We start from the raw sequence: 17,410 nt of genomic DNA on the forward strand, positions 1-17,410 counted from the left end.
CGTCTCACCTGGGCTAAGGAAAAAAAGAGCTGGACTGCTGCTGAGTGGTCCAAAGTCATGTTTTCTGACGAAAGCAAATTTTGCATTTCCTTTGGAAATCGAGGTCCCAGAGTCTGGAGGAAGACAGGAGAGGCACAGGATCCACGTTGCCTGAAGTCTAGTGTAAAGTTTCCACCATCAGTGATGGTTTGGGGTGCCATGTCATCTGCTGGTGTCGGTCCACTCTGTTTCCTGAGATCCAGGGTCAACGCAGCCGTCTACCAGCAAGTTTTAGAGCACTTCATGCTTCCTGCTGCTGACCTGCTCTATGGAGATGGAGATTTCAGGTTCCAACAGGACTTGGCGCCTGCACACAGCGCAAAATCTACCCGTGCCTGGTTTACGGACCATGGTATTTCTGTTCTAAATTGGCCAGCCAACTCCCCTGACCTTAGCCCCATAGAAAATCTGTGGGGTATTGTGAAAAGGAAGATGCAGAATGCCAGACCCAACAACGCAGAAGAGTTGAAGGCCACTATCAGAGCAACCTGGGCTCTCATAACACCTGAGCAGTGCCAGAAACTCATCGACTCCATGCCACGCCGCATTAATGCAGTAATTGAGGCAAAAGGAGCTCCAACCAAGTATTGAGTATTGTACATGCTCATATTTTTCATTTTCATACTTTTCAGTTGGCCAACATTTCTAAAAAATCCCTTTTTTGTATTAGCCTTAAGTAATATTCGAATTTTGTGACACACGGAATTTTGGATTTTCATTTGTTGCCACTTCAAATCATCAAAATTAAATGAAATAAACATTTGAATGCATCAGTCTGTGTGCAATGAATAAATATAATGTACAAGTTACACCTTTTGAATGCAATTACTGAAATAAATCAAGTTTTTCAAAATATTCTAATTTACTGGCTTTTACCTGCATATTAAATTCTTCTTGGCACAAACAGACTGGTCCCCTTTTCCTGCGTCTCAGATGTCATATACAAAATCGTATGGGTACGCTTACCGGAAAGGATGGACCCCTTAATTACAGGGGGTCAGACACGCCTGGATGAATATCTGATGGGCAGCTGCCAGCTGCTGTTTGACCGACCACCGCAGACGAGATCTAAGGCAGCTAATATATGTCTTACTAGATGGACTTTTTATTTAATGCTTTTAACAGTTTGCGCTGACTTCCATAACGAGAGTGCCCCGGGCGTCCGTGCAAACTGAAGAAAAAAAAGAAGGCTTGGGTTAAAGGGGAGATCATGGGGGATGGAGAAAAAGTTATATGATTACAGAAATAACACACACATATATATATATATATATATATATATATATATATATATATATATATATATATATATATATATATATATATATATATATATATATACATACATACACATATACATACACACACACAAAGTATCCATTCCAAATGTGGTCATACAATTCAACATAACATGCATTTCGGAAAACCATAAGAAATCTGAAAAAAAAATGAATTAAAGAAATGGCTTAAAGCTAAAAGCATCATTGAGACCAGGATATTGGAGCGCACATAAATTTGAAATCCACCTTGCTTCCCTTTGTAATAAAATTTGATCATAATTCCCTCCTCTAACGTCAGGGGGAACATGTTCCAAAGCTGTAAAGTGCATCATAGTGTCATCGAATTGATGGAAGAGGCCCATGTGCCGACTGATGGGTGTCTCCATCTTTTTTTTGGAGACTAAGGAGACATGGTCTCTAATACGGTGAAAAAATGGGCGCTTTGTTTTTCCCACATAGAAAGCATTACAGCCACAGGTCATCAGGTAGACAATCCCAACTGATTGACAGGTGACTGAAAATTTGGGAAAATGGGTACAGCCGTTTGGAAGAGCAACAGTCCGTGTTGCCTGGACATATCTACAAAAGCCACATTTGTGACAGGGTCTAGTGCCTCTGCTTTCATTGGTAATGATGGTAGGTGAAGCGTAGTGACTATGTACAATTTTGTCTTTAATAGATCGTGATCGTCTATATGTGATTTCGGGGTAATTCTTTAGATGTTTAGAGACGCGAGGGTCTCCCATAAGGAGGTGCCAATGTTTTTGCATCAGATCACATATTTGTTTATGTTGGCCAGAAAATCTGGTAATTAATCGTAACTCTGAGGCTGATTTAGGAATTGAAGAACCATGAATAAGATCAGATCTGTTGTGTTTTTTGGCTCTGGCATAGGCCTTTTTTAGGCACTTGTTGCTATAGCCCCGAAGTTTTAAACGGTTTTGTAAGGCCCTGGCTTCCTGCTCAAATTGATTGTTTTCACTACAGTTCCTTCTGAGGCGGAGATATTGCCCATAAGGTATATTGGTAATCAGGGACGGGGATGTGAACTGGTAGCGTGGAGGAGTGAATTTCCTGCCGAGGGTTTGCGATAGAGTGTAGTACCTATAGTTCTATCTTCATTGAAGAAAATCTGTATGTCCAGGAAGGTCAGCCTATCTTGGCTGGCTTCCATAGTAAAGGTGAGATTGTACTGATTTAATTTCAAACTCTCAAAAAAGAGAGAGAGATCTTCTCGAGATCCTGTCCATACAAAGAAAATATCATCAATATATCGTCTCCAAATTGGTATCAGTTCAAAAAAATCCTGTAAAGCATCATCAAAAAATAAGTCCCGCTCCCACCCCCCCAAATACAGGTTTGCATAGGAAGGAGCACATTTCATTCCCATGGCTACTCCCTGTATCTGGAGGTAGTGGGAGCGTTCAAAAATAAAAACATTGTTATACAGAATGAATCGCAGAAGATCCAGGATGAATTGATTGTAAGCTGAAGATACATGAAGCCCTCCACAACCCCAATACCCCTATCATGGGGGATAGAGTTGTAGAGGGCCTCTACATCCAGGCAGACCAGCCACGCCCCCTTAGGCAAGGCCATACCATCAAGGGCTTTTAGAAGTTCTCTAGTATCTTGTAAATAAGAAGCTAGGTCTTTTACGTGGGGTCTGAGATAGTCATCAGTCATTTGGCTTGCCTTTTCAGTTAGGCACCCATTTCCTGACACGATGGGGGGGTTAGTTAAGTCCTTGTGGATTTTGGGAAGTGCATACAGTGTGGGTGTGCATGGGAAAGGGACATTGAGAAATTCCTAAGTAGGCTTATTAATTAGGCCCTGATGGTAGGCTGACCCGATTAGTTGTCGATAGCGGATAGTCATGAGTTGTGTATATGACTGTCCGAAATTTTTTTATACCAATGTCGGTTATTTAGCAATCGCATCACCATGGACTCGTATTGATAAAGTTCCATGATGACGAGGTTGCCCCCCTTGTCCGAGGGTTTGATAATTAAATTTTGGTTCTTTTGCAGAGAAGATAAAGCTTATTTTTGGGAGGGTGTTAAATTGGAATCATGGAGCTTCTTCCATTTTTGTTTTTTTAATTTCCTCAGTGACTTGTTGGGTAAATGCCCAAACATTTGGTTTCCCATGTAAAGCCGGATAGGTTTTTGATTTTGCTTTATAATCTTTGGGTTGAGAGATAGCCGAAGATGGAGGTTCGGTTTGTGGAGGAGCAAAGGCAGTGGTGGAGACAGGTGAATCCGAAAATAAAGATTCAGCCTCAGCAATATCTGTTTGATCAATGTGTCCCTCGTCCCATAGCTTCATTAGATCTTCTAGGGCCTTGATGTCATTTAGGCTGGGGGTTTGGAGGGAGGGATTAGGATTTGATGTAGGAGTTGGTAATGTGGTAGGTGGTGGCTTGGATTTATCAAATGAAATGCGAAGCATAAGTTTTCTTGCAAATAGGTTTAGATCCTTAATTAACTCAAACTGATCAATTCTCTGTGTCGGACAAAAGGATAAACCTAGTTCCAAGACGGAGACTTGATCAGGTGTAAGGGTAATAGATGATAGATTGACTATCTCGAACCTTTTGGATTTTTCTGTAATATTGACTCTGTGCCCGTAGTTTTCTTTTGGTCGTGCATCGGTTGAGTCAAAATGGGAGCTGGCCGAAAATCCGACTGGGTGATAATATCATTTAATATTACTTACTTGCGAAGATGCAGATTGTGCAGGGAGTGAATTTGCTAAACCAGTATTGGTGATGGGTTCCCGGTGATTCTGTGCGTTTGTGCCGACGTTAGTTTTGGTCGTAGTGGCTCTGGTGCTCATCGGAGCCCGACCTGTACTTGCGGCTCATTTTGATGGATCCAGGGGTGTATTCGCGTGACCATCAGTGCGTATGTGAGTGTCCAATATCTTTTGATTATAAGTGTGATAAGATACCTGTGAGGAAAGATAAGAAACAGAAGAGATGTCAGAGTCATTAGGTTCAGACTGGATTTCTTTAAGGGCACGCGTTTTTGTGTTGCGTTTTTTGAAAGAAGTCCAATTGTAAGCTTGGTCATTGTCATATGATAATTTATCTCTTGTATACTTTTTTTCTTTAGTTTTTAATATTTCTGAGACGTAAGTTTCTAGTCCTGTTTTTAAAGTGATCTCACGATTGGGAAAAAGGTCATTAGAAGTAATGAGATCATTATCTTTGTAAAGTTTTTCAATCTCTTTGTCCAGAGATAGTTCTAAACTAAAATGTTCACATAGTAGTTCCATCATTTTGAGGGAACAGCATTGGAGGTTTTGGAGGTTTTCCTCCCATTTGTTTTTAAATTTGGGTTCTAGTTTGTTGATAGTGGGGAAGATTTGGATTCTAAGACCCCATGGGGCCAACACTATCTTTGAACTGATTTGCTATAACATTCACTAACTATATACACCAAAAAAGTCCCGAGGCCTAACCAGCCTTAAAGTCCATTTCTCTTCTTTCCAATCTAAAACTGATGCAGTTGGGTAAGTAACCATGTTTTTAACAATGTAATCCTTATGATCCTGTTACAATCCATTAACAAAAGCTGTCTTTAGCTGTTGCTGATAATGCAAAATTCACATCCTCCGCTTTGGGGAGCCCGGAGAACACTTTAAAAAACTCTCGTAGTTTATTTAGGTAATCACTGACACTCTCTCCTTGTCTTCCTGTACTGTCGTATTTATTTTTTGCCAATCAGTCCATTGTACCCATCTAAGCTGGCATCTGTTCAGTAAGGCAGTCAACCTGTTTCCTAAGTCTGCGCTATTTGGAGGCAATGGATCCCCTCGCCCCTGTCCGTTTGCTAGGGCGCAGGGGTCCCAGTCCCCCTTTACCGAGGCCCAATCTGATCCTAGTACTCTCCTCAGGGCTCTCTACCTCCACCCCGTTCAACCTATAACTGTTCCGTAATCTATGTTTTCAATTAATTCAGCTGGACCTAATTTTTGATGTTTTATGTGTTCTGAAGCCTTTTGTATGTCACTGTCAGTCCATGGTCGAAAAACAGTCATTGTCAAGGGATATGGCTGGCCAATTGCATTATTCTGTCCTCCTCTTGGGTTCGGGACTTCTATCAAGGGGTATTCCTCACCATCATCTACACCGTACCTAATAGGAGGATTACTTGGTCTCTTGGCTCCTGCTGGGTCACCTAGTGCATGGGTTATGGCATCCGTTAAGGTTTCAAGGATCAATCTGTTCATCTCCGGGACTGTACTACTGTCTGGAGAGATTGGGGAAGTGGAGTTGGGGTTTTGTTCAGAGGCGGTTCCTTTGACAGGGGTGGATGTCACAGGAAGGGTGGTACTCTGAGCAGTGGTTTGCACCTGGGGGGGAGACCATTATAAGGAGGTGGTATCTGGGTATAGCAAATGAGATCATCCTCTTTTGTCCACTAGGGGCAGTTGGGCTTGGCATTTCTCTTTTGTTCTCCTTCCTTCTACTCTAATTCTAGCATTCTGAAGCCAATACTCCGCCATTTCCAACCCATACCTTTTTTGATCTTTGGGTCCTAACAATTTTAAGCTTACCCACCAACTCTTGACACTCTTTCACAGTTAGTTTACCATTGAATCCAAACTTCCTCTCCCACTTGGCACAATACTGAACGGACTTGGGGTCTTTGCTATGCATACATTTCTTATCACCTTCTAAAGGCACATTAGGGACACAGCAGCAACATAAGCAAGCACAAGACATTCTTTACAGAGACTATTTACCATTGTCAGCATTAGTCGGGTCTCTCATTAACTTATAAAACACTGGGATAGTGGCCCTCGGCTCACAGTACCAATAGGAATACAAGAAGAATATAAACATCAGCACTCCTCACACTATAGGGAGAATCAAAAAATAATTAAAACTTGCCTCAGCAGTACTGTTGTTCAATAAGGTTGCAGCGTCAACAGTAAGGTTAAACATGAGAAAGGAGAAACTAAGCACACAGAAGAAAGTTAGCATTGTGATCTTTCCAGATCACTTAACTAAATAGCGCTTAAATCGTCGGGCAATCAACCTCTGACGTTTTGGTATACCTCAAATCTTCTTTTTTTTTTTTTTTTTTTTTTTTTTTTTGTCTGTCCGGACAGCGAGTGAGGTAAATTTTTTTTACCTTAGGCAACGTCCCCAAATGCCTCTATGAACACTGGATTATCAAAATATTATACGATCAATCCCACTGTCGGCAATTACAACACATTAAACTAGAATCAAACCGAAAGAGAAGAAGAGACTCTTAGAAAGAATTAAGAATAATTTAAATTATCTTGCCTCTCAAACACCAGAAGGACTAGAATACGTAGGTTTGAAACCAGACGGTGGATCCAGGTCTCAGGCCCCTGTCCCTATTTCACCCCTAACGTTGAGTGGGGGGGGCTTAATTCTCAGTGAGCTTTGAAGTCCAATAGTCACCGAAATTTTCGTCGGGACCGTCCGACCAGAAATGCACTCATTGGTTCCGGCTTGAAGGACCAAAATGTTAGGATTATTCTTCTCCTGTGATCAGTCAAACTCCAGATGTATTGAAAAGCAGACAATTTATTTTCAGATGTGCCGACACAAAAGGATGATGCTTACAAGTCAAAGAATGCAGTAAGAATCATACAAAGGGATCTACAGCCCCCTCCTAATATCTACAATAATATAGCTATAACGCTTCTATTGGCTGAGGAAACACAGCGGGCCTGGTACAAAATCGTACTTTATTGGCTAATTAGCGTTTCCTGTACAGTCTGTTCTACCATATATGGTTACGCCTAATCATCCTACAACTTACTATGGGGTTAATTAAAGCAAACGATACAGCAAGTTAATACAATGACGTGCTCAGAAGTCTCCTTTCCTGAAATGAAATAAAAGTAAGTAGTAAGTATTAGAGGTTTGTTTCCCATTGGTATACAATGAATGGACAGAACTCTGGAAATTCTGGATAGCTAATATCTGCACTCCCTTACCAATATTACCATCTGCTGCTCTATTTATAACCAAAGATATATATGCACTTATTTCACATCCATACAGCGCTAAGTAACTGGTAATATAATAATTGATCAGCTTTAATGTTCAGTACAAAATTCCCTTGCTCTTATTAATCCCCCATAATTCATCAATATATAAAATGCTTAAGTAACACAGTGCATGTGTGCTCTTCACCTAACGCATTTCATCAGTGGATGTTGTCAGGACTGCTGTCAGGTCACTTGAGGCCAGGTGACAGATGCACTCCGTTGGGGTTAGGAGTGCACCGCTGAGGTAGTGGACCCTATGGCTGACTGCTGCGGATGGAACTCTGGGTGGTTCAGGAAAGCGGGTCCACTGGAGCACCAACATGTATCCCACTGGGAGCTAGAGCAAAAGATTCCCCAGGGTGAGGAGTCTTAGAACCAGCAGGTGTTCACCAGAGCCTCTAGTGGTGAGGATGGACTGCGCTGCAACTGGCTCCAGGTCGCGGCCCCCAGAGTCTCTCAGCTCACGCTCACGATAGGCTACTGGAGGATAGAGAAGAAGCAGCAGTCCAGGACAACAAGGGATAGTCAGTAGATAAGCCAAAGGTCGGGACAACTAGCAGACAAGGATAGACAAGGAACACGCCAAAGGTCGGGGTATCAAGCAGGCAGGGATAGTCACAGAACAAGCCAAGATCAATAAAGAGAAACAGACGTAGAGCACATGGCAAGAAGCACACAGGAAGCCAAACACACAATATTGCTTGGGCAAGGCAGGCTTGGACAGCACGCTGTTAAATGGTGTATCCTGTAGAGCAGGGGTATTCAATTAGCAGCCCTCCAGCAGTTGCAGAACTACAAGTCCCATGAGGAATAACAAGACTGACAGCCACAAGCATGACACGCAGACGCATGATGGAACTTGTAGTTTTGCAAAAGCTAGAGGTCCGCTAATTACCTATCCCTGCTGTAGAGGCTAGGGTAGAGCCATGCTGAGGGAAGATTACTTAACCATGCAGGTGTGAGAGTGCAGGCCCTAAGGCTGATACACAGACCAGAGGTAAGCAGACAGATAGGGCATGAAGGTATTACTGCAGATTCATGACAACTGCCTTGATGACATCCATTCACAAAATTTCTTCATTAGGAAGATCCCCTTACTCACGCTCTCTCAGAAGGTTGTCTTTTTAGTGGCTATTGCGTCCGCTCAGCGAGTTTCTGAGCTGGCGGCCTTGTCATGTAAGTCTTCCTATTTGGTTCTCCACAGGGATAAGGTGGTATCTGCCTTTCATCTAAACGAGGTCGCCTTGCAATCTTTTGGATGTGGTTCGGGCTCTCCACGTGTATCTGTCGGTTACGGCAACTTTTTCGGAAGTTGGATACACTGTTTGTAAATGTGGATGGCCCAAGGAAGGGCCTGGCGGCCTCTTCTGCCACTATTTCTCATTGGATCAGACAGGCTGTTGTCCAGGCTTATGCCAGGCGTGTGCCCCCCTTTCCTGTCACGGCGCATTCTACCAGGGCGATTAGTGCTTCCTGGGCCTTCAGACATCAGGCATCTGTTTCTCAGGTGTTTAAGGCCTGGTCTTCTGTGCACACTTTCACTAAGTTTTACAGGGTGGATGTTTTTCTGTGTTCCCACCCCTTGATGTGGCACTGCTTTTGGGATGTCCCTAAGGTCAAGAATGGAAGTGCTGTGTCCGTCAATGAATGAAAGAAAACAGGATTTTTTTTTTCTACTCGCCGTAAAATCCCTTTCTCTGAGTTCATTGACGGACACAGCACCCACCCCTCCTGTTTGTTTTGTACTGCTTTGTAACAAACTGAGCTGCCTATAGCAGAGTGGAGGGTTACTACCAGTAAGGACCGCCCCTAGGCGGTGCTGTGCTTTGTTTTGTTTTTTTTCCTGCCTAGTCCTACTCCCGAAGGTGATGATATAACCCTAAGGTCAAGAATGGAAGTGTCGTGTCCGTCCATGAACTCAGAGAAAGGGATTTTATGGTGAGTAGAAAAAAATCCTGTTATGACTTGTGTCGCAATTGTATATGCTATATTATTTTTTCTTTGCTATTTTTTTTTCCCTCACGAAAGTGGAGTTACCCTTTAACCAGCTCCCGACCGGCTCACGTCTTTTTACGGGGGCAGAATGGCACCCCTGCGCAAAACCCCGTATGGGTTCGGGGTTCCCTTTTAAGAGCCGCCGGAGGGTGCTCCTGCTGCACAGCATAGGACCCAATGCGCGTGGCTGGCGGTCACAATGCCGCCGGCCATGCGGGATCGGCGTGCACGAGAGCCAGCATGGAGATTTGTGTGTGTAAACACACAAATCCCTGTTCTGTCAGAGGAGAGGAGACATGTCATTTGTTCCTACTAAGTAGGAACAGCGATCTGTCTTCTCCCCTAGTCAGTCCTATCCCCATACAGTTAGAACACACTGAGGGAAAACACATTTAACCTCTTAAACACCCACCCCCCCTCGTGTTGACCGCTTCCCTGCCAGTGACATTTATACAGTAATCCGTGCATATATATAGCACTGATCGCTGTATAAATGTCAAGTGTCCGATCTGTCCGTCGCAGTAGCGCTAAAAATCGCATATCACCGCCATTACTAGTGAAAAAAATAAATAAAAATGTCAGGAATCTTTCCCATAGTTTGTAGATGCTATAAATTTTGCGCAAACCAATCAATATACGCTTATTGCAATTTTTTTTTTTTTTTTTTTACCAAAAATTTGTAGAAGAATACATATCTGCCTAAACTGAAGAAATTTTGTTTTTGTTTGTGTGTGTGTGTGTGTGTGTGTGTGTTTTTTTTTTTTTTTAAATTGGGGATGTTTAATTTATTGAAGCAGAGGTGATCAAATACCACCAAAAGAAAGCTCTATTTGTGGGGAAAAAAGCATGTAAATTTTTGCTCTGGTCAGGAAGGGTGTAAAATCTTCTGGGGCTGAAGTGGTTAAATATGTGATAGATTCCTTCTCCATCTTTCAGCAGTGCATCCAAATGAGGATTTGCGGAGCTAAATCAAGGAGAAAAGTGTTGCTGGGGTTGTAAAAAAAAAAACGTGCCTTTTTGATCTACTTTACAGCTAAAAGGTAATTTTAAAAATGGCGAGTTTTTTACTGCCCAGAGGGATGGTATTGGAAAACATAGGCACAACTTTCCTCCTTAGAACCCTGCAAGTGCCTCAGCTGTTTAGATTGAACACAGACACTCCCATTTAGGGATGAGACTTCCAAAAATGAAGCGTTTTCTTAATCCCTACTTAATGCCTTCCCCAGCCCTTTCCAAAAAAAAAAAAAACCTGCAAGACAAAGGCACAGTGAGCTAGTATGCATCGCATACTTGCTCATTATGAAACATTTTCCAGTACCGCCTGCACTCCGCTCACACGGCCAACATCTTTCCCGGAGTTACTTTTGGATTCGCTGGCTCCGGCGCTGTGATTGGCCGGAGCCGTGATAACATCACTTCCTCGCATGCGCGCGGCAAGGGTCCTGAAGAAGCGGCACAAGCGGGCCATTCCTTCAGTGCGCATGCGCCGATGACGTCGGCAGCAGCGTATATAGTAAATATCTCCTAAACTGTGCAAGTTTAGGATATATTTACAGTACCTACAGGTAGTGGTGCTGAATTTAATCGCAGCATTGATGCATCTTGATTCAGCAGTCCAGGATGCGGCATAATCCATTGTTGGTGATGACGTAATCCACCCGCCACACTGTGTCCTGCCCCCCCCGAATAGAGCCGCGACTCTCCAAACATAGCCGAAAGCAGCCGTGGGTGTTAGCTGCTCTCTCTCTTCCCGCTGACTTCTTCCCCAGCCGCCCGGTGTCGCTGTGTTGCAGGTTTCTGCGGGAGACCCGAGTCCCCGAATACAGGACGCGCCTCCCCCTCCTCTCTTTACATCAACACAGGAGGAGGAGGGAGTCCAAGGGGCACACCGCTGTGCCTATCCCGTGCTGTTCTGAGGTCTGCACAATTTATTGTAATGCAAATGGACATGTGTTGGGGAGAAGGGAGGTCTGTTCTTGGTGGGGGGTCTGTACTTAATGGAGGGGAGGTGACACCATTTTTTTTTCCGCACTGGGTGACACCAACGCTAAGTAAGGACATTAACCTCCCACGGATCTCTTTCTCTCTATTTAAAAATGGCTATGGATCTCTTTCTCAATATTTAAAAATTGGTTATGGATCTCTTTCTTTCTATTTTAAAATGGCTATATAATAACTGTCATTTACCCAAGGATATAGTAGCAATGGCAAGTAGGTGCAGAACTGTCAGCTTCATAGTTCATCTAGCATTGTGTTTTCTCTATCAGCAACATAAGTATCTTCAGCAGCAAATAACCCAATCTCTGACCATCTCTGGTTTGTCTGCGGTCTCTGACTCTCTTTTATCCTGTCTGCGGTCTCTGACTCTCTCTTTTATCCTGTCTGCAGTCTCTGAGCCTCTCTTTTATCCTGTCTGCAGTCTCTGAGCCTCTCTCGTATCCTGCCTGCAGTCTCTGAGCCTCTCTCGTATCCTGCCTGCCGTCTCTGAGCCTCTCTCGTATCCTGCCTGCCGTCTCTGAGCCTCTCTCGTATCCTGCCTGCCGTCTCTGAGCCTCTCTCGTATCCTGCCTGCCGTCTCTGAGCCTCTCTCGTATCCTGCCTGCCGTCTCTGAGCCTCTCTCGTATCCTGCCTGCCGTCTCTGAGCCTCTCTCGTATCCTGCCTGCCGTCTCTGAGCCTCTCTCATAGTATTTTGGGGGGAGCCTTGAGCTCCTCTTTAAGTTGTCTGCTGTGTTTAGACTTTGCTATATGCAGTGTTGTGTGTGTGTGTGTGTGTGTGTGTGTGTTATTTATTTATTTTTTTTTAAACAGATAAAAAAAGAAAAAAAAAAATTGAGTTCTTTTGACTGCTTGAATTTTTTTTATGTTAACCATGGGCAGTAATCATGATACATCGCGGAATCTAATCGTTGACATGATAATCCTAATTGAATTGAATTGTGAGACCAGTGAAGACAAGCATCTTTACCTACAGGTAAAGTATTCCTCGTTAATTGTACCTACAGGTAAGCCTACAGGCTTACCTGTAGGTACAATTTAACGAGGAATACTTTACTTCCTCTTTAAGAGAATCTAAATGCAATAATGTGACCGCTGTGATTGGCTGTCACAGCGGTCGTGTGATCGGAAGCTTCTGATTGCAAGTAAGCATCGGTAACTTAATGTGAATTTTTACTTGCTGTATTGGGAGTAGTGAGTGTGCAAAAATCAGTTACCTATGGATGCTCAGTGTTAAAGCCCACCCGCTCAGAGGCCACATGTATGCATATAGTCAACGGGTACGGGTAACAAAAGCGGGTAGGAATCTGCTGCGTTTGTTAAAATCCCTGCAATTTACATGGATCATGCAGAGATATTTTTTTTTTTTTTTCCCCTCTCAACAAAAGTGGGCGCTACTCTTTTTCATGTCATTTATTGGCATTATTACCAATTTAGAACACCTGGCACTGTATGGCAGTAGAATAACTAACTAATTCTGGATAGTTTCTGAGCTTGTCTATTCCCCTTTTGTGCCTTGAACTGTGCACATGTGCATCTTCTCTGATGATGCATGTGTGTCAGTCCTAAAAGTGTTGATGACCCACAACCTGCAATTCCTGGAATTGCAAGAGGAGATAAACAGACACACAAGCTGCTTTTGACATTGTTAAATAAGTGGAGGGCTGGAGTAGGCATTTTAGACCCTGTCCATCATATTCCAGCATTTTTGTGTGCCTGGGAGGCACAAGTCCAACCCTACTGTCTGCAGCCTGTCCGTCTATGACAGCCTGAAATACACTGCATCTGGACATGGCTGGAGGATGTACTGAGTGGTGCTCATGTTAAAGGCCCTGTGAATTCAGGGCATACTGTATGTCCCTAAATGTACACTGAATACAAGTACCGCTCAGTACAGGGTCACCCGCAGCATATTTTACCTTGTCACAGGGCTGAACGTTGCACCTTCACCACCAGGGAGCATGAAACACTGGAATTTAGTGCTCACAGGGTAAACGCTCAGTGTGCATGTAGCCTAATGGCTGTAAAGAATCTTTAAATATTTTTGACACTAAATACTTTTCTTTTTCATATTATAAAAGAATGTCTGAAGATTCAGCTGTATCTTTTTATTTTCAGACGTGCGATTTGTGGTGACTCGATTTTGACAAGACCTGAAGTCTCATGCAATGAGGATCCGTCTAAGAAGATGGCCTCTACTTGTAAAGACACTAGTGCTGTTTGGCATATTCATGCTTACATATATGGTGATAGAACTTTCTGTTTCTTATTCCAACTCAATGCAAGAAAACACTTCCACTAAAAGACGATGGGAAAGAGACTTTGTTGGTACCAAGGAGAAAATTGAGGACCTGAGTCGTCCAGTTTACATTAAACCTCCACCGAATCCAAATTTTCCAGGAGAATGGGGAAAAGCTGCACATTTGTCTCTGAGTCCAGCAGAAAAAAAGATGCAGGAGGATAGCATAGATAAATATGCTATTAATATTTATTTGAGTGACCAGATATCTTTGCACCGGCACATACAGGATAACCGAATGCATGAGTAAGTAACAGAATTTTTCTCTTAGTGAAGTCTTCACGTCCAATTTCCTTTTTAAGACTGCAGTTGTGTGTGTTTTTTTTTTTTTTTTCCATGCTTGTGTGTATGAACACTTGTAAGAAAATACTGTGCACATACACGTATAGAATTAATGCATATAGTACTACACCTAATTTTAAAGGGGCGTTAAATCCAAAAACAAAAATGTAAGCTCGCCAATCCTTCGATGTGGTGGCTGCATTTGTTTTTTCTTTTTAGTTTTTTTTTTTCCCTTCATTTCACTTGCTAACACATTTCTTTTCTTGGGGTGTCTGCGATCTGGATGAAGTAGTAAAGCAGACAGCTTTGTCGGTCTGGGGATTGGGTAGTGTAATGCCCCGTACACACAATAGGATTTTCCGACGGAAAATGTTTGATAGGAGCTTGTTGTCAGAAATTCCGACTGTGTGTAGGCTCCATCGGACATTTTCAATCAGAATTTCCGTCACACAAAATTTGAGAGCTAGTTCTCAAATTTTCCGACAACAAAGTCTGTTGTCGGAAATTCCGATTGTGTATACACAATTCTGACGCACAAAGTTCCACGCATGCTCGGAATCAAGCAGAAGAGCAGCACTGGCTACTGAACTTCATTTCTCTCAGCTTGTCGTACATGTTGTACGCCACCGCGTTCTTAAAAATCAGAATTTCCGACCAACTTTGTGTGACCGTGTGTATGTAAGACAAGTTTGAGCCGACATCTGTCGGAAAAAAAACATGGATTTTGTTGTCAGAAAATCCTATCGTGTGTACAGGGCATTAGACTAGAAGGTTTAAATGGACTTCACTAACAATTTCTTAGCAGTTAGGCCTTGTTCACATCCAGCAATTTGCAATCATGGACAGAATTAGGGCAATTCTGCCTGTTTCAAATCATGCTGAAATCACAGCAAAACACACAACTGTTTGGGTGCCATTCATTGTTAATGGCACCCCAAACACAGTGCGATGCTGTTGTGATTGTCACGCATGGAAACACGCCAGGCTCAGGGCAAAAAATGTGGTCCTTGAGCTTCTTTGCTGCTATAAATGCGCCTAGGGCAGCTCATTAACCACTTAAGGACCAGCCTCGTTTTGGATTTTAGGTGTTTACATGTTTAAAACAGGTTTTTCTGCTAGAAAATTACTTAGAACCCCCAAACATTATATATGGTTTTTCTTCTAACACCCTAGAGAATACAATGGCGGTCATTGCAATACTTTTTTTTGCACCGTATTTGCGCAGCGGTCTTATAAGCGCACTTTTTTTGGAAAAAATTCACTTTTTTGAATAAAAAAATAAAACAACAGTAAAGTTAGCCCAATTTTTTTTAATATTGTGAAATATAATGTTACGCCAAGTAAATTGATACCCAACATGTCATGCTTGAAAATTGCGCCCGCTCGTGGAATGGCGTCAAACTTTTACCCTCAAAAATCTCCATAGGCGACGTTTAAAAAATTCTACAGGTTGCATATTTTGCGCTACAGAGGAGGTCTAGGGCTAGAATTATTGCTCTCGCTCTACCGGTCGCTGTGATACCTCACATGTGTGGTTTGACCACCGTTTTCATATGCGGGCGCTACTCGCGTATGCGTTCGCTTCTGCGCGCGAGCTCGTCGGGACAGGGGGGTTTTAAAATTTTTTTTTTTTATTTTTATTATTTATTTTAAAATATTTTATTTATTTTTACACTGTTTAAAAAAAAAAAAAAAAATTGTTTCACTTTTATTCCTATTACAAGGAATGTAAACATCCCTTGTAATAGAAAAAAGCATGGCAGGACCTCTTAAATATGAGATCTGGGGTCAAAAAGACCTCAGATCTCATATTTACACTAAAATGCAATAAAAAAAAAAAAAAAAAAAAAAAGTAATTTAGAAAAATGACATTTGAAAAAATATGCCTTTAAGAGGCGTGGACGGAAGTGACGTTTTGACGTCGCTTCCGCCCAGCAGTATCTTGGAGACGAGTGAGCGCCATCTTGGCCTCACTTGTCTCCTGACACACAACGGAAGAGGACGCGATCGCCTCCGCCGCTACCGACGGCTCCGGTAAGCGGCGGAGGGCACCGGATCGCGGCCGGAGGGGGGGGGGCCCTCTCCCGCCACCGATAAAAGTGATCTCGCGGCGAATCCGCCGCAGGGACCACTTTTATCTGAAAGCCGGCCGCCGCACGAAACCGGGGATACCGGGGTTATGGCAGCTAGCTGCTGCCATAACAACGATATCCCCGTTCAAACTTAGGACGTATATAGTCGTGCGGCGGTCGGGAAGTGGTTAAAGTAAGTGGGCTGCCTTATGTGTGACACGTGGAAACGCATGTAAATAAAAGTCTTGAGCGGGAACTCCTGTTACCGCTATGCAAGATGTGAACAGGACCTTACAGCAAACTTTTTTTTCCTTCTGGGATAAAGGTTTTATATACTGTAAAAGAATACAAACTGACCATTGTAAGCACCTCTTTCAGTGGTAAATGGTTTGTCTCCTCTCTAACTACTAACTAGTTTGGACAGCTTGGTCTGTTAAAGAATATGTAAGCCCAACATTTCATATTCCTGATATCTGCCTGCTGTACCATGACGTACTTGTATGAAAAAAAGTATCCTGTTCTCTGTTTTTCTTCTTTTGTATGAAATCCCTGGTGTTCCTGCCAGTCCCTCTGCTTTTGCTAATCAAGACTGACCACACTAAGCAGGATTAAACATCATTGTCAGTTTTCTATCTATGCTGGGAACCAAGGCCGCCCTTCTCCAATAATCTGACTTGACCTGACACAACACCCCCCACCCACCTCCACAGACTTTCACTGGGAGAATCAGTGTGTTACTGTTTCTCCTCCCCCTGCTCTTATGCAGCTAGGGACAGGGGGAATGTGATTGCATAAAAAAAGGGGCCTTGAAAAAGTATTCATACCCCTTGAAATTTTCCACATTTTGTCATGTTACAACCAAAAACGTAAATGTATTTTATTGGGATTTTATGTGATAGACCAACACATAGTGGCAAAAAATTCTGAAGTTGAAGGAAAATGATAAATGGTTTACAAATATGTGAAAAGTGCGGCGTGCATTTGTATTCAGCCCCCAAGTCAATACTTTGTAGAACCACCTTTCGCTGCAATTACAGCTGCTTTGGGCATTTCTCTACCAGCTTTGCATATCTAGAGTAACATTTCTGCCCATTTTTCTTTGCAAAATAGCTCAAGCTCTGTCAGATTGGATGGAGAGCATCCGTGAACAGCAATTTTAAAGTCTTGCCACAGATTCTCAATTGGATTTAGATCTGGACTTTGACTGGGTTATTCTAACACATGAATATGCTTTGATCTAAACCATTCCATTGTAGCTCTGGCTGTATGTTTAGGGTCAAGAAGAGAAGAAAAGATTGATCGCATACTTGAATCCAAAAGATGCTGTAGAAATGTCTTTATTGTCATGAGCCAGACAAAATTGCAATGATGATCAGTTGACGTGTTCTGCACGAAAAGAACCGTGCT

At 42.8% G+C, this 17,410-nt stretch overlaps 1 protein-coding gene across 2 annotated transcripts in view; it reads left to right on the forward strand.

The window, feature by feature from the left end:
- Window positions 1–17,410, forward strand: part of GALNT4 (polypeptide N-acetylgalactosaminyltransferase 4) — a 341,135-nt gene that overhangs the window by 31,646 nt on the left and 292,079 nt on the right. For both annotated transcript variants that reach the window (XM_073630753.1, XM_073630754.1), the window contains exon 2: window positions 13,469–13,895. In XM_073630753.1, the coding sequence (XP_073486854.1) occupies window positions 13,519–13,895 (377 nt within the window). In that variant the 5' untranslated portion in view covers window positions 13,469–13,518. The remainder of the gene's footprint in view (window positions 1–13,468; window positions 13,896–17,410) is intronic.

Source organism: Aquarana catesbeiana, linkage group LG05 (genome assembly GCF_042186555.1).
Source record: "Aquarana catesbeiana isolate 2022-GZ linkage group LG05, ASM4218655v1, whole genome shotgun sequence".
In the NCBI taxonomy this organism is placed as follows: Eukaryota; Metazoa; Chordata; class Amphibia; order Anura; family Ranidae; genus Aquarana; species Aquarana catesbeiana.